The sequence below is a fragment of the Accipiter gentilis genome, chromosome 1 (assembly GCF_929443795.1).
Source record: "Accipiter gentilis chromosome 1, bAccGen1.1, whole genome shotgun sequence".
Classification (NCBI taxonomy): Eukaryota; Metazoa; Chordata; class Aves; order Accipitriformes; family Accipitridae; genus Astur; species Astur gentilis.
Genome location: NC_064880.1, coordinates 48197952 through 48220409, shown reverse-complemented (window position 1 = coordinate 48220409; position 22458 = coordinate 48197952). Strand labels below are relative to the sequence as shown.

At 39.5% G+C, this 22458-nt stretch overlaps 1 protein-coding gene across 1 annotated transcript in view; it reads right to left on the bottom strand.

Annotated features, from left to right (window-relative positions):
• The window catches only part of THSD7B (thrombospondin type 1 domain containing 7B), a 334912-nt gene that overhangs the window by 251038 nt on the left and 61416 nt on the right, over window positions 1-22458 (bottom strand). Inside the window, exon 3 of the mRNA XM_049809853.1 lies at window positions 21856-22029. Within this exon, the coding sequence (XP_049665810.1) occupies window positions 21856-21994 (139 nt within the window). The 5' untranslated portion in view covers window positions 21995-22029. The remainder of the gene's footprint in view (window positions 1-21855; window positions 22030-22458) is intronic.

Below are 22458 nucleotides of genomic sequence, written 5' to 3'. Positions count from 1 at the left end.
TAAAATATTTCTTTAAAAACCCAATAATTGGAGTCAATATTTCAGATATCTCTTCCATATATTTGGGGGCTGGATGTTTACTGGGACAGCATCAGCTACTGGTATTTGCATCAGAAAGAATAAAAGGAAACTACAACACAGTAGTAGCCTATGTTTTACAAGTAGTTCTGACTTAATTGAAAAATTGTTATTAAAAGGACTGAAGTACCTACCAATTCAACATATATTTCCTCTGTTCTTTAAAAGGGTGATGTCTATACTCTTGAGACAATTTTAAGCCCAAATCAAATAGAAGAAAATTTTTACAAGAGATATAAATGACCGCCGCAAAGTACTTAAGGAAAAAGCTAGAAAGAAGCAGAAGCTTGTTAAAAAAAAAAAAACAAACAAAACATAGAAATCCAAAAATGCAAAATATAAAATGATAAAAAAAATTAAAATGAATACAGATTAGCCTCTAGAATTTATTACAAAATGTAAAGAAAAAGATATGAATGCTGGTTAGCAGGAATACTAAGAATAATATGAAGTTTCAAGAATAGTAGGAGCTAAAAGAATCATGCCAACAATACAATTGACTGCCACAGGGGTCCTACTGAAGTCTTCATTAGATAACCTTATCCCATCCCTCTCGGACTTGAGCAATACATTCCTTAACCTGAATTGAACGCTTTAGTTTTACCGCGCACCTGAAGGACACCCGTGCAGCCAGCACACACACAGAAATCAAAGTACATCTCACAAGTACCTGGTTTTCTGCCCGTGCTCCAGACAAGGCACGCACACATGTTTCTCGCTGGGAAACAGACAGCCCTACAGCAAATGCTTTTTTAAAGCATATTTTTCTCCACCCTCATTTTTGATGTGGTCCTGTTTCACACATGTTGTCAATGCACAATGTGCAGCATTGGCAAAATACTCTGAGAATTTAGGTACCGTGCTTCCTTCCCATCAGCAACGACTGAAGACAGAAACATGCTGCATCTTGAAAATAAAGGATAAAAGGAAAAAAAATGGTAAATTGGCAACAGACCCATAATCTGTGAAGAAAAGATCTGTTTCTTTAATATGCTAGAAATATAAACTGATATCCAGAATAATATTTTGTCTTGAAACTGAATGAGAGATTGGAGATGCAGCCTGTCAGATTCTGCCGATTGAACCGAACAGAACACCAAAAATATATCTGTATGTTCTATCACTCTGAAATTACTGCAGGCAAACTGACTATTTACCCAAAGGAAACCGGCTACAGACATGAATTAGTATTTCTTCATTGTTAACATGAAAAGGGTATTTCCTCTTAAGGTGAGGTATAATATAGCAAAAACTGCAAGTGTTTTCTCGTCTGGACCTATTGGAGCGAGTGTTCCAGGCCAGGCTGGATGGGGCTTTGAGCAACCTGGTCTAATGGAAGGTGTCCCTGGCCACGGCAGGGGGGTTGGAACTTCCAACCCAAACCATTCTATGATTCTATGATCTATTCCTCTATCCCTTTTCAAATAGGAAGGCCATTTAGCAAATAAGACAAATGGATGCAGCTGCAAAGTGACTGGAGGTAAGCGGGGAGATGTGCAGTCATGGCTCTATCACGCTGCTTGGTACATGAAGCTTGAGTTAGACTAAGTCTGTTACCCCAAGGTAATCCCATGTCTGGGTTTTAAATATCACATCCAGAAAAAGCAGTTCCAAGAACCACTCCTAGATGTAGTTTATCAGAGTTTTGTACGGTAGTGGGGGCACCCAAAACTGCCCCAGGTGGTGCCTGTCCAAAATTAGTCCATTCCAAGGAGGATGACCATGAGCCATCAGCCAGATTATACAGCGACCAGGGAACTACACGGAGACTTTTGAAACAAAGAAAGAAATCAGCTTGAAAAATATAAAAAGCAAGATTATTTTTTTTCTTATAGCAGAGGGGAGGAAGCAGTGGGAAGAGAGGAGCAGCGTGGATCTCCCCCCAGGGAGGCAGATCTCACAAGGCAGGTGGGTGCAGACAGGGATAGCACCCATGTCTCCCGTGGGAGGGGGAGGACCCTGCACGACTGGGTATGGGGGGATACAACTTGGGAGCGGGGGGCTTTTTGTGGTGGAGGGGATGATTAGAAAGTTCTTGAGTCATTTTCTTGAGAAAGGTGTTTATAAATTTATACTAAGCGTCTTGTACTGCAGCTCATCTGGTGCATTGCTGATATTGGTCTTGAATGTATAGTTCACTGATTGCTGGTTAATTACATCCCATTAATACATCAATGAAGCACTTCGATCTCCATTTGATTTATATTAGATAACTTGAGCAGCTTCTCCCTGCAGCAAGCAGGTATCACAACTTTCCCTGCCCATCTTTCTGAAAAATTAAGAGAGAAACTTAACACAGTCAACAACATTTCCCTCTCAAATATTTTATCACTAACTCGGCCACTTGAAGGAAATTCATGATGGGTGTTCAAGAACTGACCAGGGAGAAAAGGACCTCCCATGATTTTAGAGGGAGTAAAACACCTTTGCTTGAGAAAAATAATGCCATGTTGACTTTAAGCAAGCCTGACCACTCTAATAATGCATAAAATGCCACTAGGATTTTGGGCAGTTAATGAGTTTTAATAGAAAGTTTATTATTTCTTCTAGTTAAAAAGCTTATATTAGAATGAACATCAGAGGCCTGACAAAACTATTAAACCAGAGATATTCTCCACTGTCCTGGTCTGTTCATTCAACCATTTTTTCCCCAAAGCAGGCAGGCACTCAAAACAGCACAGAAAACAACCGGCAGGCCACGGAGCAGGAGCACGCTTGCTACAACAGCAGTGGTTAGCATCTCACAATTTGTTCACATTGGATTTGATTGTTATTTTTCTGCTGCAAATTCTGTTTTTCTGCAATTACCCTAAGCTTAGGTAAACTACATATCAGGTACCAGAGTTTAACTCTCTGCTGACTGCTCCCCACAACAGCAGTTGTTGCCAAAGCTATGAATTTAGAGAGATGGGGAAAAAAACAATCTAAAGAAAGTATTGTAAAAGAAGAGTGACAATTACATTCATTTTTATTGATGACCCTGAGCATGGTAACGTGCTGACAAACATCCTTCTTCCCACACTATCGCAGCCCTCAGCGCAGTATGTCCTACATGACCGATAACCTTCCTTTGAAGTTTTTCTTCTTTTCCCAACTGATGCAAAGCTTCACAGGGACAGGGAGGCAAGAGGAGGTAGGAAATGGGGCTTGGGTTATCAGTGCAGGGGCAAAAGACAGAAAAGAGGTCACAGCTCTTAGAAACCCTCACTCTTTTACTTTCTTTAAAAGTACCAAAGAACTAGGTGGTTTAATTAAAATCTGGAAAAATTAGGATGGCCACCTGCCCTCACTAGTTAGCGGTACCCTTCGAAGAAGCCTCTAGAGTCATTTGGGAGCAATTTCTTTCCAGAAACAAGATTTACAGAGGAGTGTGTATGCTTGAGACGGTGGAGCCCGATCTGAACGGAGAGAAGTCTACTGGCAAAAGATATTCCCTGGAAGGTAAATGTATTTATTCATTCTATGGCCTTTCTGCCTTATGTTAAATTTATGAGCTTTTATGTTCTGTTATATTTTCAGCTTTCAGCTCAGAAAACCACAGTCGTGGCACCGAACGAAAAAATCCCATAAAGTCAAAAAGCATAAAAAGAGATTTAACTGTCTCCTCTTAATTTCCTTCTTCTCTCTGGGATAAATCTTTGATTCAGGCTGAACGGCTCAGCTACTCTTTGGCAGGGGCAGGGGAAATGCACACCTCCTAAAACTGCTGCACAGCTCCTGGGCTGTCACCATAGCCCAAACCAAGCACATCCCAAGCCCAGGGCTCAGAGACAGGGATGGTGTCTTCTCCCTGCCCACCCCACCATTGCCTCTGCAGGCAACAGAGAAAAGGGTTTCTCCAGAGCCTCTACACTGCCTGTGCTGCTGCCGTCCATAAATGCCCACCTGAGTTCAGTACCAAAAACACGCCAGCTCCGCCCGATCCGTCTTCAATAGTTGCAAAGTGCTGAGCCCTAATATACGACAGTATGCTGGTCAAAATTATTCCACTTTCGAGCTATTACGCACATGCAAAAAAAAAAAAAGTTTTTGATGAGGGCAAGCAGGTCTGCCAAACCATATCTCTGTCTAAAAATCTTCTCAAATTAAAAAAAAAAAAAAAACCACCAAAAAAACACACCCTCTACTTTATTTAGCTTCAGCTGCTCTCTCCAAAAGCTGTGAGCTATAAATCTCTCCAGAACAGAGCCCATTAACGCAATCTCTAACAACCTGTAACACCAGCGGTACCAGCCAGCTGTCACCACCGCACCTATTCAGGCTTTATATATTGTTCTTGGAAAAAAGCAGGAACACAGTACCTCGGGTTTTGTATTAGAAGAATGCAAGGCTAGAACATAATTATTATGTTTAGAAAAATGATACAAGAGCTACACAGTAGATATTTTATCTATCACCCTGCCTGGTTTCTCACTGAAAGGAAATCAGCCAGCCTTAAGAAAAAGAGTCCAAAATGGGAGCTAGAATAAACTGAACAGGAGAAAATGAAGCTCTGAAAATCAAGCTTTAGAAGTTTGCAATCTTCATCTATGAGACTAAACTTCATCCTTCCTTCCTCTCACAATATTATTATAAGCAGCTGCGATGTTCGGAGCAACTCCTTAAACCTGAAGCCATACAAATTTTAAGAAAACACATTTCTCTTTCTTCAATATACGTAGAATGCAGTACATAGAAAATACATATTTTACTTGGGTTTGAGAAGAAAACAGAAGACAGTGTGAATATTTAATTTTAATGTCACAAAGCAAAGTTCTCTTTCAGAGAGCTTTTTAGAAACTCAACTCCTGCTCTTCAAGAGGAGGAGCTTGTCAGCATCAAAACTTGCAAAAAAAGAGTTTCAACTTCCAAAACGTCATTCTTATTCTCATCACCTGCTCTTGGAATAATTTCATTTGGTTTTGTTCTACAAAAAATGCTGCAGCCCTAATTTCTGAATAGAATCACTAAAATACTGATTTTTAATAATGAGATTTTTAACTGAAAACATGATTTAAACAAGACTGAGTATGTACAACAGGAACCCAAAAGACTGGATTTCTTTTCCTTTTTTTTTCCTATTTAGTTTTTTTTGTCTTTTCCTCCTATTGCACAAAGACCTCTCAGATCACGTATGTCTTTTCTCAGTGCTGTACACAGTCCAGTCCAGCTTTTGTCAGAAGATGCTAAACCTGCTGCCGAAGGTGCACTTGGCAGCACGGGCTGACTGACTGAAGTTGGGCCAAGAGCATTTCAGGCATACGGTGCTAACGCAGTGAGGTCTTCGCTACTGCGAAGCAAATACGAAGCAACAGTTCAGGGCACGTTTGAACGTTCCCGACTCGTATGATGTCATCCAGCAACACAGGCAATGCCATGAAATGCGCATTCCTCGAGGTTGACAGAACAGATGGAGCCTTAACCTTTACTGGAGACTCCGGTTACACAGCTTCTGCATCTTAAATAATTTATACGATCTGATCATATGGGAGCTTCAGCTGTGGAAACAGATGATGCTGAAACAAGATCTGATCCAATCTGTTCACTTGCCACTGTTCAAAACCCAGGAAAGGTGAACAGGTCACCCGGCAGCCCACAGCGCTTAGAAGCATGGGACTTTCAGCCCCAAACACTTCTTTATTACTGCTTATTGCATTTAACACAATCAGCGTAGGTTTGTGGTGCACCACATCTGCCACAGCTAATCAACTTTAACCCAATTTTGCTCTAAAACCAAGCAAAAGATTTCCCGGAATTACAGCTTGGGTGCTCTGCAGATGAAGATGTAAGTTAGGCAATCACTTTATACATTATCACGCAAATAACTAAGAAACAAACAGTAGCTTGCTCTTAAGAGAAAATATTTACAAATGGGCAACAGCGCTTTTGCAGGACTGGAGTGGCAAAAAAGGCCCCCAATTTTAAATACTCTGAGAAGAAACTTTGGGCTCAGGGAAGCATTTGTGCCGACTCTCAGGACGGGCGATGCTGCACAGGGAAGCGTGGGACAGGGACGCTCAGGGCTGTGGACGCCGTTAACCTCAACGCTGAAGCAGAGCAACCACGTAACGGTGCACATTCGCATTTACACAGAGCAGCGGAATAAGAAGATGCAAGCGAGGAAGGAGCAGGAGTACATTACCTAAGTCAGCCTCAGAAACACCAATAACATCCCATTTTTAGCATGCTCTTTTAGACAGCTGGGGCAGTCTGAAAGCTCCCCCAAAACCATTTAGGAGAAGCCTATTAAAGTAAACCAGCCCCAGTTCAGCTTACTTTAATATTCCGGACTAAAACTGTTTGATAAAAGCTGATTCATGAACAGACCAAATATTGCTGTTCTGGGATGCACAAACAAAGAGCAGGGCAGATGGTCAGGGGTGGCAACAGCTTTGCTCATCTGATTTTAATCCATCACCACAACTCTGTCAGAGCCCTCAGTCACGTGCATCTCACTTACTCACTTGTTCGGTTCATGCAAGGCATCCAGAAAAAGCCCACTGAACAAGATGTACAGCTCATATTTACTATTCAACCCTGCCAGCATTCCTGGTTTTTTAAACAAGCTTGGAGAAATAAATCTGCTCTTGGCTGAGAGGACCTCTGCCAGGTTTTCCATCCTAAGTGCGTTTTAATCGGATCACAGCTAAAACTTTTCAAAAAACAGTATTTAATGAAAACAAACAGATGTATAACTGCCGAATATCACCGTAAGACTGTTAACATGTGTCATCACCAAGTTTTAATAGCAAAACTAAAAAAAAAAACCCAACTGAGAGTTATGACAGGGAAATACTGTTGCTATAGAAGTCCAGCTTCCACAAACACAATCTTCCCAGCGGAGAGGAGCTCCTACGCACAGACCGGGCGGGCGCCCGTGTCAGCGTCTGCGTGCACGCTCACCCGCACAGCTCCCACGCGTGGGCTGCTCTCGTCCCCCTGCCCCTACCCACCCCGCGGCGTCCTCCTGCCCTCCCGCTGCTCATCCTCACCGCCTCTGCCGCAGGGCGGATCGCTTCTCAGACAGCTGATTCAGCAGAAGAGCCTTAAAAATATATAGAGAGAAATATATATATATATGTATGGTTTCCATCGCATCAGCTATCTGAATCAAGCCATCCAGCACAGTCACCCAACCTGACCCGCTGAGGAGCGGGGCTATGGGTGGAAACCCCTACGCGGGGGAGGACACGGCTCCCTTTGGCAGCAGCTCTGCAAGCCCACGCTGTAACCTCTTGCATAAACACACCCACTTAAACAAGTTCTGTGTTATCAGCCGAGGCAGCTTCTCCGGAGGATAATGCCACTTACAGCAGGTACTGCTCAAACAAATGAAAGGAGCTGAAGGAGGAGAATTTGGAAGGATGCACTGGGGATACAGGCAAAGAGATCACCGTCACCAGACCCTTTCACCCAGCCACACTGATGCTTCGAGACACCCACATCAACATTATGACTCCTATTTCTAAGAATAAAGCTGAATAAAATGGTTTCTCCCTCTACTTTCCATAGGAAAGGAAAGCAAAGCAAAGAGCCTGTCTAAACTTTTCTTCCTTAATGAAACTCTTATTGATTTTTCATCCTTGTGAATCACTGCCTTGGAGCAATTTCTTTTGGCCGCAGGTTCTCACATTTAATTTGTATGTATGCTTAAGGGAAAGTTTATCAACAGAGTCTCCAGAGAGATACTAAAAGGGGTTTATGAGAAAGTTATGAAATTTTACATATGGCATTTACCAGCCTAGTTAAAAAAAAAAGCAAGCCTAGAATAATGCATGACATTAACAATCAGCAGTTTCATGTACCATCCTATGCCACCTCCGTGCAGCTGTCAGTGCATAAAGGCAACAGAAGTCAGACTGAATGGATTTATGTTGATGAAGAGTAAAAATAAAAAAACACCACAACAGAAATTCATTCAGATATATGGATCTTCCACATGTTAATAGCTACCTGAAGACAAACAGATCAGAACACGTGTATCTGACCATAGGATACAGGGACAGTTACTGGCCCTAAAATGTATATTCAGGCCAGGCATGAAGAAATGGTTAGGATTTTAAAAAAAATTAAAAATCCATCAGCAGTATATTAACAGACAGCTTTGCCGATACCATCAAACACAGAAAAAGGAACAAATCTCTGATAATTTATTCTTGAGCTAAAACTTCCCAGCTGCTTCAATTGCTATTCACATGGGAAAAAACCCATGCCATGGACCTTTTAGTTCTCATTCATGCAAAATATGCTTATTTTACTAGTCAACAGAAGAAGCAAATTTATGGGCCAACGGGCATCATCCAGGATACAGTAATTCAACTGTTAGCCAGGTTCATATCTAAGAAAAGGAGATATTCTTTTGCTTAAAAAAAATAAAAAAAGAAAAAAAATCAGTATTTTGCATTGTAATTAATACTATCTAAATGACACTGTCCACAAGTAAAAAGGCGTGCTGGTTTTGGCTGGGGTAGAGTTAATTTTCTTCACAGTAGCTAGTATGGGGCTATGGTTTGGATTTGTGCTGGAACCACTGTTGATAACAGAGGGATGTTTTCGCTGAGCAGTGCTTACCCAGAGCCACAGGCTTTTCTGCTTCTCCCCCCACCCCACCAGCGAGGAGGCTGGGGGGGGGGGGGAAGGGGGGGGGGGGGGCACAAGAATTTGGGAGGGGACACAGCCGGGACAGCTGACCCCAACTGACCCAAGGGATATCCCAGACCATAGGACATCATGGTCAGCACATAAAGCTGGGGGAAGAAGGAGGAAGGGGGGACGTTTGGAGTGATGCCGTTTGTCTCCCCAAGTCACCATTTCACGTGACGGAGCCCTGCTGTCCTGGAGATGGCTGAACACCTGCCTGCCCATGGGAAGTGCTGAACGAATTCCTGGTTTTGCTTTGCTTGCGTGTGCGGCTTTTGCTTTGCCTATTAAACTGTCTTTATCTCAACCCACGAGTTTTCTCACTTTTAATCTTCCAGTTCTCTTCCTCATCCCACTGTGAGGGGAATGAGCGAGCAGCCGTGTGGTGCTTGGTTGCCGGCTGGGGTTAAAGCATGACAAAAGCATTGGCTGGAATTGGTTCCAGGAGACCTGAAAACAAGGATCTTTCACAAAGTGTCTAGGCTTTTGGGAGGGGCTGGAAATCAGGTCCTGTAAAACTTGTATTTTTAGAAAAAAAGTTGAATCAAGTCTGTCGCTTTATCAGTCAACCACCCAGTATACCTGTTGTCCTTGAGAAGTGAAGCAGGAAGAAAGCCTGACAGAAATCATCTTTTTCCCGTTTTCTCATGTGTCTGTCTTTCGTTAAAAGTATCAACTTACCAGTACTACCCTAATGGTGATAATACGATTGTCCTTAACCACTTCCCAAATTACCTGATGAAGGAAGTAATTAAATAGGGTTACCTAGCTAGTATCAATTAATATCCACCAGCAGTGATCTATAACAGAGCCTGCAGCACGCTGCCCACACAGCTGCGAACAAAGCAGAGGAGAGAAACCACTGTTGGTCACGGGGATTAGACTGGAGAACAGACTCTGTGAGAAGGTCAGACTCACAATCTGAAGTGTGCCAAAGGAAGAAAAGTCCTTGAACTGCACAGGAACAAGCGCTGGGTGAAGCTGAATGAAGATTACTGAGGTAGGATGCTTATTCCACCACAAAGAAGAAGTGGCAACACCAGCACAAGGAGCAAAAAGGAGATTTTCCAGAGATAAACAGATTAAAAAAATTCATCCGTTGCTTGTGACAATTAGGTCTTCTAGTCCAAAAATGTTTAAGAACTGTAAGAAGTGATATTGGGATGAGAAAAGGTTAGGGAAATTTTTAAACTCTCACAGAAATAGCCAATACCAAAATACTGAGATTAAAAGAAAGAACATTTATAAAATCCTACATGAAGGAAACATGAAAAGGTTGCTCAGTTGCAAGATAACTGAGTAATGTAACCTTTCAAAGCCGCAACAAAAAGCGATTAGACCATCCCTTGGATTGAAAATGATTGATTATTACTGCTAATATTGGAATTGAAGCTGACTGTAATGCTTTTTATGTAATTGCTTTACTGAATGCTGCATAGCTTTAGTTGGTAATATATTCAGAACATTGCAAGTTTACCATTTCTTTACCTCCTGATACACTAAGACACACAGACATATAGTTACAATATATTTATCCCAGTCATATTGTATTAAATGGCATCTACTAAGGTTAGCTCCTGACCTTTCAGTTAAGGTCGATGAGGAATCTTCTGCCTGCAGAATCATCTAGTAGATTTGAGTACCAGCAACTTTCAATCCTCTGCATCTGTTCACCAGTTTATTCCATAAACTCTATCAGAATACCTTAAATGTGATTTGGGACCCTGTGTGCTGTAATAATTAAATCATTTTGAGGACTTTGAAAGCTGGTTCATCTATTTTAAAAAAATCAATGAAGGACAAGTAAATCACAGTGAAGAAGATGAAGTAGTAAAACTTTTTTGGTTTTTATATCAGAGTACATTAAAATTTTAAAATATCTCTAAGCAAAGCAGGGATATTTTTTGTTGTTTTTCACCTTTGTTTTCATGCAAAAAAGCAGCCTTCAATATTTAAATGCAACTGCACATAATTACATTTTCTCCCCTGCTTTTCAATTTATTTGATTTGTTATTCCCTGGTGTCACTCCTTGCTCTTTTGGAGACAGTCCTAGCAAAGGTCAGTAGTCAATTAGCCATCAATAAACACCTAACCTGAGAGTGAAAATTTTGGGCTGCCTGAGCTCCCATTACTAAACCAAGCAACATGTTTGAAAGTTCGTAACAAAAAGCATGAAGTACTTTAGAGTGCGCCAAACATAAATATAATGTTACCTTCAAAGCAGTAAGTATGAAAAATATCAAAAAAAGTGTGTAATACTAAGCTTTATCATCTATTGCACACGTATATTGACTTAACTGAGACACGCTCACTTATCTACAAAGCAAAAATTGGGTTTTAAGTACTGTACTTTGCAAGACCCTTAGGGCACAATAACATTACTGTCATCATTTACTCTGAATTCCCTGTCTCTCATTTGATCCTTCTCCAGCCTTTTCAAAATGTTGCAGCTATGTTTCTCTTTCTGCCATTACACCAGTGTCCTTGGCTAGATGGCAACACAGTTATACATGGTTGACATATAAATACAGGCAAAAAATAATGCATAAACATACACACAGAGACACTAACACGTAAGTGACGTATTTAACACTCAGACACACACCGTAACTTTCATCTCAGTGCTACGCATACAAGGATATACTTGGGTTGTTCAGGGGTTTTTGCACACTTTTTCATGTTTGGAAGTAAGGTTTTCTTTGTAAGTAAGGCACTTTGCAGAAGAATGCAGAAGATAAGATAAATGACTGATACTTCCTTAAGAGAAAAGTATGATCAATAATAGTTAAACTTTGGATAAACCCTCATTATCGGATTTCTACAACTTCAAAACGAATACACGTCAGCTACCTGTTAAGCACAGATACGACTTCGCACCTTACGAGCTCACCACTGACAGTGAATAAAGCTAAATTTGGGAATACACATCTGCAGAATCACAAATTTTCACAGTAACAATGGTTTCAATCAAGATACAACTAAATTTGGTTATGAAAAATAGATGTACTGAATTAGTTTAACCGAAAATACTGAAAGGCTTATCTAAGTTACTTTAGTCATACAGCACACACATTTAGCACACAGAGCTGCGAACAATTTACTGAAACTCATTTTTACTTCTGCTTGAATACAGCATAACTTTATTAACACAAGCAAGAATATTAAGGGAACAACAATAAAAACTTTACACAAGTGCTACCTTATGTGCACCACATTTAATAAAAGAACTTCCGAAAAGTTCCTGGTGTTTTATCATTACAGCCTCCTTTTCATCCTTGTCTGTAAAAAACTCCAATTCTGTACTCCATCCAGGCAAGCTGTTCCAAAACTATGCAGTTAATACACATCAGAATTTATTGAACGTATAGAAATAATTTTTCTGTCTCTAGTGTCTCCACTGTGAAAGTTGACTGATACTCTTCAATAGCTAGAAGAAAAGTGCTTATTTTGCTTAAAAGCAACCGGGTGACATAAATCAATTTAACTAATGGGTCAAAAGATCTTAAAGATGTCACAAGTGCTGAATTTATTTTTGTCTTCAGCAGCTTCAAACTTGTGAAATTTATGGTTATAAATGTCATACTGTAGAGAAGTAAAACATGCCTCACACATAGGTGGATATTTTAAACTATTGATATTTGAAGGTCTTTAGATCTCAGGGGTGAGAAGAATAAACCCCAGAGGACACCAATCAGTGAAAAAGTTCAGATGGTAACACAATAAACACCAGATATCACCTCGCCCTGTATTTAATCACGTGGCTGGCACTACCAGCCACGTTTCATACTTCTGTTGACCTATTCAATGGGTCAATAAAGTCCTAATAAAGACTTACTGAAGTACCTACCTTACACATTTAATTTTTTAAGTATATTGAAAATGTAATACTTTAAATGTCAGGATTTTTCAGCCTGTCATATGGTGTGAACTATTATTGCAAATAAAGCGTAGGAACACTTTTAAAGTTGCTGTTGACTACGCCAGGGAATACAAATCCTTTCATTACCAGTCCATTCTGTGCAGGGTATAAACATAACTCTGAACTTGTTTGCAGTTACTTGGGCTGCGCTGGTGGCATCAGCCCCTTCTCAAAGTCTTCTGCTGAAAGTTTGACAGCACTGCTTTATAAAGAGACACAAAGAGCTTTTAAAACCAGATCTTGTGGAATACAGCGAGGGGAAAAAAAAACAACGTACATCAATGAGTGGGCAAAACGAAGCAGCAAATATATTGGCTTAAGATAAATAACATAGGTTTACTGGTATTTTCCCCTGGAACAGTTGGGTACCAAGGCGTGCAAGCTGCGGCGCGGCAGCGACGTGGGCTGCGCGTTCGAGGCGTTGGGCTGGCTCCTCTTTGAACATATGCCCTTTCAAGTGAAATTAATCACTCTCTTTATCACTCCTGCAGCATCTGGAGCCATAATCATTACCCAACTGCTGAGAAAGAAATGAAACCACTAATCGCACGGGGAGTAGGGCTTAGTGTTCAGAGCAGGAAAGTTTTTATTAAGTTCTCATTTGAAAAGTGATTTTTCATGGCTAGCCTACCAGGACGTGGCACACAAAAGCTGGGTGTACTGCAGCAACTGTCCACAACTCATCCCCCAGCATATAGAACCAATATTATTTACAACTGCTATAATGAGGTTTTAACGTGCTTTTCCAAATTTAGCTCTATAATCGTAAATCACTGTTATACGCAACTATGACACGGAGAAACATTTAACCATGAACTTTAAAAGGTCTCTGGAAGAAGGAACTGCAGAAGTCTACGAAGCGGTAGACACCAGGCAGCATAATCAACAGCAAGGACTGCCTCTGGATTCACACACCACGCTCCTGCTGATCTCAGCAGGAAATCCCTATGCAAACTGAAGCTCACATATTCAAAACTACTATATTAAGTAGGCATTTCATCATATCTATCCACTAGCTGAGAGTGATTAAAATAAACCATATGCGCACTATGTCAACAATCTGGATTACCATGCAATATCCCCTATCCCTTCTAACGTTTCCATTTCATTTTTCTGGCTTTTACCATTCACATTTTTTGAAAAGAAGACGAAGAAAATTTTTTTTCTTTTTGAAGAGAAGAAAAAATAAAGTTGATGACAACAGGACTATTCTCATACATACCAGAGGGAAAAAAAAAAAAAGAAAAATCTAGGGAAATATAGGTATCAGTGGGCTGACTACCCAAAACTCATGTCCCTAGAAAGAATCAGCTGCATTATCTGCATACTGAGAACAACAATAGGCATCTTAGCGATTTCTAATACAATTTTGTGTATTTTCACCCATAATAATTGTGCTCTACACAAGAGCTGAATGAGAAAGTGACTACCCCTATATACTGAAATCGTTCAATTAAGTGGCAAAGTGAAACTCTTATTCTAACTAACTTAAGATATAATTATTAAAAAAAAAAAAAAAACACCAACCTGCAGGGTTCTGAACAAGGGCAGCAGAATAATTAAATCTAGTACTCTGCTGAAACAGGCTGAAAATATGATCATCCATTTTTAATGCTCCGCCTATACGTAACAACAGAAATCTTTCCAACAGCTGCATTCAATTAAAAAAATATTAACCCCAAGGAAAAAGTACAAAAACATCCCCATCTGTTTTTCTTGCCACTCACTGTGCTTCTTTTGTGAGTGAAATATGTACAACAATACAATCCAACAAAGTTGAATGAAAAGTACCACAATTCCAATAATAAGCGATCTTTTTTTCTTTTTTTTTAAATGAACAATTTAAAAGAAACCACTTTTGCAGATTTTCCCCTGTGACCCGCAGCGCTGTTCCCATAGTAACTGTTGAGGAAAGAAAAGGATAAGATGCCTAACTTACACTTTTCCCAATACCAACAAAAAACAGAAAAAAACCCACCTTATTCTCAAAAACTACTATTCTCAGGAAGGGAAGAGGGACATTAAAAGATTAGTGTGAATCTCCTGTGTAATCTAGTTTAAACCACCACCTACCGAACATTTGATGTCGGCTAGACAAAGATATTTGTTAAAGCATGTAGTCTTTGTGTAAAAGAACTATTGAAATAGTTTTGCAAGCCCGACAATAACAAAATTACCAGGCACATGCTGTAAAAGCTTACATCTGAACTCAGCAAACACTGCCATCAGCCTACAGCTACGCTGCTGCACAGTACTCATCTCCGCTGAGGAACAAGTACGCTGCCTATTATCATCAACCATATAAAGCGTTAATGTTAAAATATATTTCAGTGTCACTTCAGTTCCTCCTTTGCTTGCCTTTTAATTTGACTGATACTCTATGCTCCCCGTATTGGCTGCTGTACTGTGTTTCTCTAGGAAAAAATACAGAAGCCAGCGATTCTTTCTTCAAGGAGTGCCACCAGGAACGTTTCCCTGGTGTCTTCGAGTCCCTACAGGAAACTCGAACTAATAAGAACATACCGAGTTTTACGGACAAGGAAAACCGGCACCAGCTTAAGCACTTCTGCATCTCTGATTACACTTCCCAAACTCCTCGAGGAACAATTCCGCTGTCTCCGACACCGGATGGCATGCTGTGTGCTGACAGGGCAGGCTCTTCAGCCATGTCCCGAACGCCGAGCTTTTGGCCCTGTGGGTTAAGGATAAATCCAGAAGCTACGGTGGACAGGCCCCAGGTGGGTATGCAAGGGGCTGCTGTGGCACATTTATCCAACACAGCAGCAGACCTCAAGCACCTGGAGGAAAGACCAGGCTGGAAGATGAGCTTCCAGCATAGGAAAGGTTCTTCAGGAGAGAGATGAAGCTTTTCTCACCTACGTTTGCCCAGTTCTCTGACAAACTCACCAGTAGTTACTGCCTGAGGACACAAGGTCTCCACCACCTTTGAAATGTCTCCCCCACCTAAATATTATTTGTACAGCCACTGCAAAGGGTTATAAAGTAAGGCAACAGATGCACCTCCGCGACTCCAAGACAAGCTGGATTCAGCTGGTGAGAAAATAAGACCAGATGAGGATACCATACCAGAACTGGAATGATAAGGGTGAGGTGAAGTAGCAGAACCTTAGGTAATAAAATTAAGAGGTGTGTGGAACAGAAAGGTGAAAATGTGGATAGGAAAGGCAAAGGAATAATGAAGAGAGAAAACCAAATATTTAGCAATCTGAGACAACTGCGCTCCTGTCTAAGGAAATATGAGATTAGCTTTGAGGCCACTCTTACATCTTCTCAAATATCAGTGACTGATAGCAGGCAGCACATTAAGTTTTGCTGCTAATGAAATTTTGCAAAACAACTGTCTTTAAAGCTTCAAGTATTATTGGTTTTTTAAAAAAGTTTTGCAGAAATAAAAGCATAATTGATATTGTGCCATAAAACATTCTTTGTAAAGAATTATTTTAGACAAATTTGGAACTAAAGTACTATTTTTTATATTTAAGTCACTTTTTTTAATGGCTACTGAAAAGAACTATACCAGCAGATTAAAAACAACTAACCTACTTCAAATTAAAACTGTTTATTACAAAATATTCAAAAAGAGCACCACCTCTATGATTCTGAGATATTTTAAGCCAGGCACTTCTAATTAAAATGGTAAAGTATCAGTGGGTGGAATCTCGTGTGAGATTTGATATAATTCTGAGGAGCAATGCTAAGAAAAGTTTTAATTTGGCAAACCAGTTCAAAGAGAATATGTTTACTAACAGGGGTCCAGAATAGCTTGGTATCCTTAATTTGCAAATACATTAGGAGCAACTACCAAAAAAGAGTTACTTAAATTATAGTCTGGCTTTAGTACAAAGGCATAAACTGGTCACTAATAAAGTTAAAGCTAAAAACAAGGCTTACCATTTTAGAATGACTTTTCAATTAAGTTTATGGCAGCAATCTGACTAGTTTTAGAATGGAACTTAACAGGTTTTTTAATAATTATTTATTCATTGTTGGCTGCTGTCAATATGACAAGATTGCAATCTATAACCCAAGAGAATCACTGCAGTCCTAAACCCTTAGTATAGTGAAGAACCTTAGAATCATTCAAAGTTCGATTAAATCAAGGTTAAATTTCCACTTTAGAGTTTAAATATTTGCAATTCCATCCACCAAGACAACATAAGAATAACCTACAGTTCGAACATTTGCCACAAAATGAGAAGCATGGAAGCATCAGACAGCCAGAAATATCATAAAAACTTCTAGATGCCACACAAAGATCACCATAAAGACATGTGCACTTCGTTCACGAATTGTTGTCCTATCAAATAAAAAACCCACTTAATCTAGTATAGATTATCATTCTTCATCTTGTAGGGCTTTTGGAAAAATATCACTCGTTGCAGAGCTATCTCTGAATCTCTTTTCCGTAGGTTTGAGCTCTACTGTCCTTTGAAGATCTGGACTCCTTTTAACATTTGGTGTACATAGGTAAAAGTTTGTCTTTTAAGACATAAGGTCAAAGGCACTTCCAAACCAGCACTTGGCCTTCCTGAAATTACGATCTTGAGAAAGGGCATTTTATGGCAGTATTATCTGAGAACAGAGAACAAAAGATCTTTTTCATCTTAACCATAACTGGCTCACCCACATTCACGAGTAGTTCAAAGGTTCCTCCACGTTAGAACTTGTTCGCTGAAAAGTTCATTTCGTACCCTTTCCCTTATGGATTGTTTCTGAAGAAAGACTAACGATCAAAATCCATTTGCTAACCCTACTTTAAGAAGGACTTTCAAATATGGGTAATAACTCTGAACTAAAGTTTTTTTGCGTTCACCTGGGGCAAGAGACCTTAGGGCTCACCACACCTAGCTCCCAGAAGCCGACAAACACCAGAAGATTAATGGTTTCTTCCTCAGGTAAAAATCTCTCTACTGTGATCAACTGTATTACAAATCCATTTCCCAGTCTGCTGTCTCGCTTGCAGTGCTCTTCCATTTGTAACAGGGAGCATGTCCCTGCTGGGCTAAATCGCCGTCCCAATTCATTTTTTTGAGAGAATTACAGATGGAGAACTCACTGGGACATGACATCTGGGTTTCTGATAGTCCCCTTTCTCCCTTCTGCAGTAGACATGGTATTATTTCCATGTTAAATAGCATTTTACCACAATTACAGAGCTATTTTCCTAAAAATCGGAACAGTTTTCATCCTACAAAAACATGTTTACAATATTCCCCTTATTTAAAAATAAAAAAGCCACATCACTGTTTTAGCTCTGAGAACCACCTTTATGGGGTATGTCCCTTAAACCTTTCATTCTGTGAGTATTTTGGGGGAAGTAGCACATGCATGGTTACTGAAGCGTAGTTCATGGAGGAGCTGAAGACACCCGCAGTGATGGTGAGACTGCAACCTGCCAATGCAGCAACTGCAAGTGTCTCTGGGAAGGGCTGATCTTCAGCATTTTTTAATCCTAATTACCAGCCTCCCTCCTGCAAAACACCCAAAATATTTCCTGTGTCGCACAGATTTTAGATTTAATTTAGACTTTAGAACTAAATTTTAGAGTTTCACCAAAAAATAAACCAACAAGAATCATGCTGTGGATTCATGCGTGTATCAGTATTCTATATACAGTTTTAAAAGCTTGAATGGCCATCACTAAAACATAGACATGTTTGCATTACAGATATTCCAGGCACTTTTAGGACCATTCAAGAGCTGAAGAAAGTCAACATGGTAAAATATGCAAATTGCTAATTGGCTATTGCATTAAACAATATTAATTTACAAGGATTTAGATCCAATTAAGTTTTCTCAAGATTTTATCACTAAAACTGCTTTGTTAGTTAGCAAGTGTCAGAAAATTACTCAGCTACTTGAGGCTGCTGAGTAATTTAATTGATGTAATTATTGCTCTCATGTTTAGGCTGGTGGTCACAAAATAAACATCTGACAAGAAATGTCTTGAAACCAAAAGATACAGTGTACAGATACTTAGACATTAATATATCATCTCTAGAAACCAAAAGCTAAAAATAAATGGTTTTAAGACAGGCCACAAATAAGCAAAATGCACATGATAGCCCTTTGAATAGCTGAGAGAAGAGTATGTATAATCTACCTCACAGTGCCAAGTTCTTACATTTTAGAAATATAGAGCCTGGGTTTTTTGTAGATGCAGTGATTTCAATACAACTGCTTTCACCTAGACCAAGACCACCAAGCCCAGCATGAAAATGTATGAGTCTTCATTAGATAAAGCCAAGGATTCAGCCGAAAAAAAGCCCACTTTATAATCTTCAGTGCTGATATAATGCCTTTTTTTTTTTTTTTTTTAGTTCCCCCATCCAAATTAAGTATGCATCTCTGGACTTCTATGTGCTAGGAAAATTTACTTTAGTACACATAAATTCATTCTCTTAAAAGTCAGAGCTTTCAGTAGCATAATCTTATTTAATTATAAGGCATGACATTTCAATAAGAAGTTGAATTTCTCTAGAGCAGGTAGGTAACTTGCCATGCTTGCAACAGACAATTGAAGATTTAAAAACAAAACAGATCATCTCCTTTCCCATTAGGGATTGCTCATTTCTCATTAGATTGTTTCATTAAAAAAATGACAACAGCTGCAGGTTTTCTTTCTATCAGAATGGATCTGCTCAGTTCTGACATTAAACGCTACTTCATTTTAGGTTCACTGTGCTGTGCTTTTATTTAACTTTTATTTTCGTGTATTGGACACAGAAGTCCTCAACTATGGTTTTGGGTTGGTTTTTTTTTATTATACAAGCCACAGATCTCATCAGGTCAGGACTTCCATGATCTACATCCCAAAGTTATCTTATGATTAACATCCTGCCCCAACAGGTTACGTTAACCCTTCTACCTCTCCAGACTCACCTGCTCCATTCAGGTTACCAACCCTCTCTTCTCAAAACATTTCCCTGTCATCTTTTGAAAGAAAGATACACCTTTGTGATTAACCGTACCAGAAAAACCATTTCATGCAAAGTAAAAAAATGCATAGAAAAGCAAGCCACATGTGCCACCCCAACAGCAGACTGCCATTTACACTCTTTTGTAACTAATTTCAAGGTCACTGCAATTTTACATTGATATACATGCTTCCAAAGGCCTCGGAAATTAAATCTGCAACACATGCAGCAGAACTACCGAAAGCAAGCCATTAGTTTATTACATATGCTCTGACACTGGAAAATATACCTAGCTCCTTTTAACCAAGATTTTTCCCAAATAAGTATCCATTCAGCCTGTTGTGAGAAATTTTAGCCCATTGTGTTATTTCTTAGGATGATTGTAAATGACCGAGATTCAGGACTTAGAAATGCTGCTGCTTCACTGCTACTGCAGAGAAAGAGGCTTCACAAATAATACTTTGTTTCTTAGCAAAACAAAGTGTTTTGAGTGAACATACTATTCATTTCAACCCAGAACTAAACATTTTGGGTTTAGATATAACTTTTACCTAATTTTCAACAAAATACTCCAATGAAAAATGAAAATTTTCTTTAAAAATATAAAAATATTTAACTGGAGAGGAAAAAAAAATCTTTCCTTTTGCCAAACAGGACAATGAATCTGGCTCAAGCTCACAAGTTATTTTCATTTGGAAAACATTTCACTCAAAGTTGTTTTCTACCTCTCATCACTACATAAGCAGAGAAGGTGCATCAAAATACTGTTAGGATTTAAGGTTTTTAGAATTAATCTTGAGAGCTCAGATAGTTCTAATTCACTGTGGGAGTCACAAGAACTAACAATTTTCTTCTGCACCTGGAAGACAGACCTTTACAACGAACTCATCATGGGGCTTTCAGAGCATGGTACCCCCATTCACGCAAACCTGTGCACCACCTTTTCTTAGTTCTAAATACATTTGCCTCAGGTGCCTTTGAAGCATCAATATCTCTTTATTGTCAGCTGGAATCATCAAGTCAAATTACAATTTTATGACTTCCAATGCACACCTCTAAGGACCGATGGTAGAATACACTTCAGAACTGAAGAGAAGACAGGCAGCATTGAAGAGTCTAATTTGTCTCAAGAAAACAGCTCTACCTTTCAAAGCTTGTTCAAAAATCACATAAATAACAGTGAATTAGAGAAAGACAGTTTATGCTGTTGCTTATTTCCTCTTCATTTTACATGCAAGACACTCTAAAAAAAAGTTCTTTAGAAATATAATATTAGATTGTATTTAACCAGCACTTCACCAGCACTCAGCCTCCCATCCCAGGGGCCAGGGTGAGAAGCTTGCATTGATCCTACCAGAACAACAGGAGACCTCCCAGAGTAATTGTTTCATTATTCAGCTAATTCAGTCTCTTACCTTCTACAGAACTACAATTAAAAAAACAAATAACCAAAACAGCAAAGAACCTCTCCAAAAAAAGGAGGGAAATTATTTTTCCATCAAATTTAATCACCCTGTTGCTGAGTCGTAAACAGCCAAACCTCAAAGGGATCCTGGGCAATGACACCTCTGGTTCAGTTGCATATTTTTGATGAAGTACTTTGAGTAAACATTTCCCAAATTTGCCAATATTTCCATTTCATTGAACATTCTTTGTTGTTGTGTTGTGCTACAAAATAAGCATCCAATGTGTCATGCTTAGTTTTATCTGTACCACGCCATCTCCTATGCACCTCCTCCCTGTCACTAGGAATCACAGTGCTATCCATGTGTCTTCACAAAAGTTTCCAAACATTGTGCGTGCCCGATTTTGAACATTCAAACACTGCATGTGTCCAATCTGACTGATGGACAGAAGTAATTCATTAAATGTACCAATGAAATTATAAATAGATCCACCAAGAGGATGGACTTCTGGCTCAGTTAATCCAGAAAGATGCTGGTGTGCCCTTTTCCTTCAAACATGCAAAGAAAATTATTAAATATTTCAAAGGAAGCCACATTAGGATGATGATATCAGGATGCAGTAAAAATTTTACTCTTGGATTAAAAGCATTAAGGAGTCCAGAATTATACTCTAGAGTCACTCTGGTGCATAACTGCAACAGATATGAAGATTACTAATTTAAAATAGAGATTAAACCCCTCTATTCTTCAGTTACCAAAAAAAAATCAGAACAGAAGACACTATCAGGCTTTTTTAATTTATTATTGAGCTAAAGCAGAATGGAGCAAGGGCAATCACTCCATCCTCAAATACAGGGATTATCTAGTAGATAAACCAACATATCTTTTTCCTACCTGTTTTCCAGACAAACTGATGACCTCTCCTGGCTTCCAGATCAGCTGTTTGTAACATTAAGAAAACAAACAAAAGGAAGGACTTCCCCAGGCTCTGCCATGCCCAGTGAGGAGAAACCCAGTTCTGTTGTAGAAGCATAATTCAGATAATTCAGTATCTTGTCTTCTTTGGTCCTAGAATTAAAAGAAAAAGAAAAAGCTTGCTAAAAGACTTAAAACACCAAGGCAACAGGCTCAGCCTAAGGGTAACCTGGCGGTCACTGTGCATTTCATAGTCCCTGTGTGCCGGATTCATTGAGGACAAGTCTGTTATAGAGGCTTCACTTGAAGAGAAAGAGAGGGGGGAGAAGGGCAGGGGGGAGAGAGAGGAGAGAGCCAGCTCCCGAAGGACCTGCAGTCCCATCCTACAAAGCCAGCCATCGTAAATGCTTTTAGCAGGTTCTTAAGAAGAAATTTACCAGTGCAAATAAATGGCAAGGAATCTGATAACAGTCTGTGATGTGTCCCTTCTTTTCTCTATTTAATTTCTCTTCAGCACGAATATTATCATGCTATAGGCAGACTAAACCAAAGCTGAGAATGGATTCCAGGTGCAAAATTCAG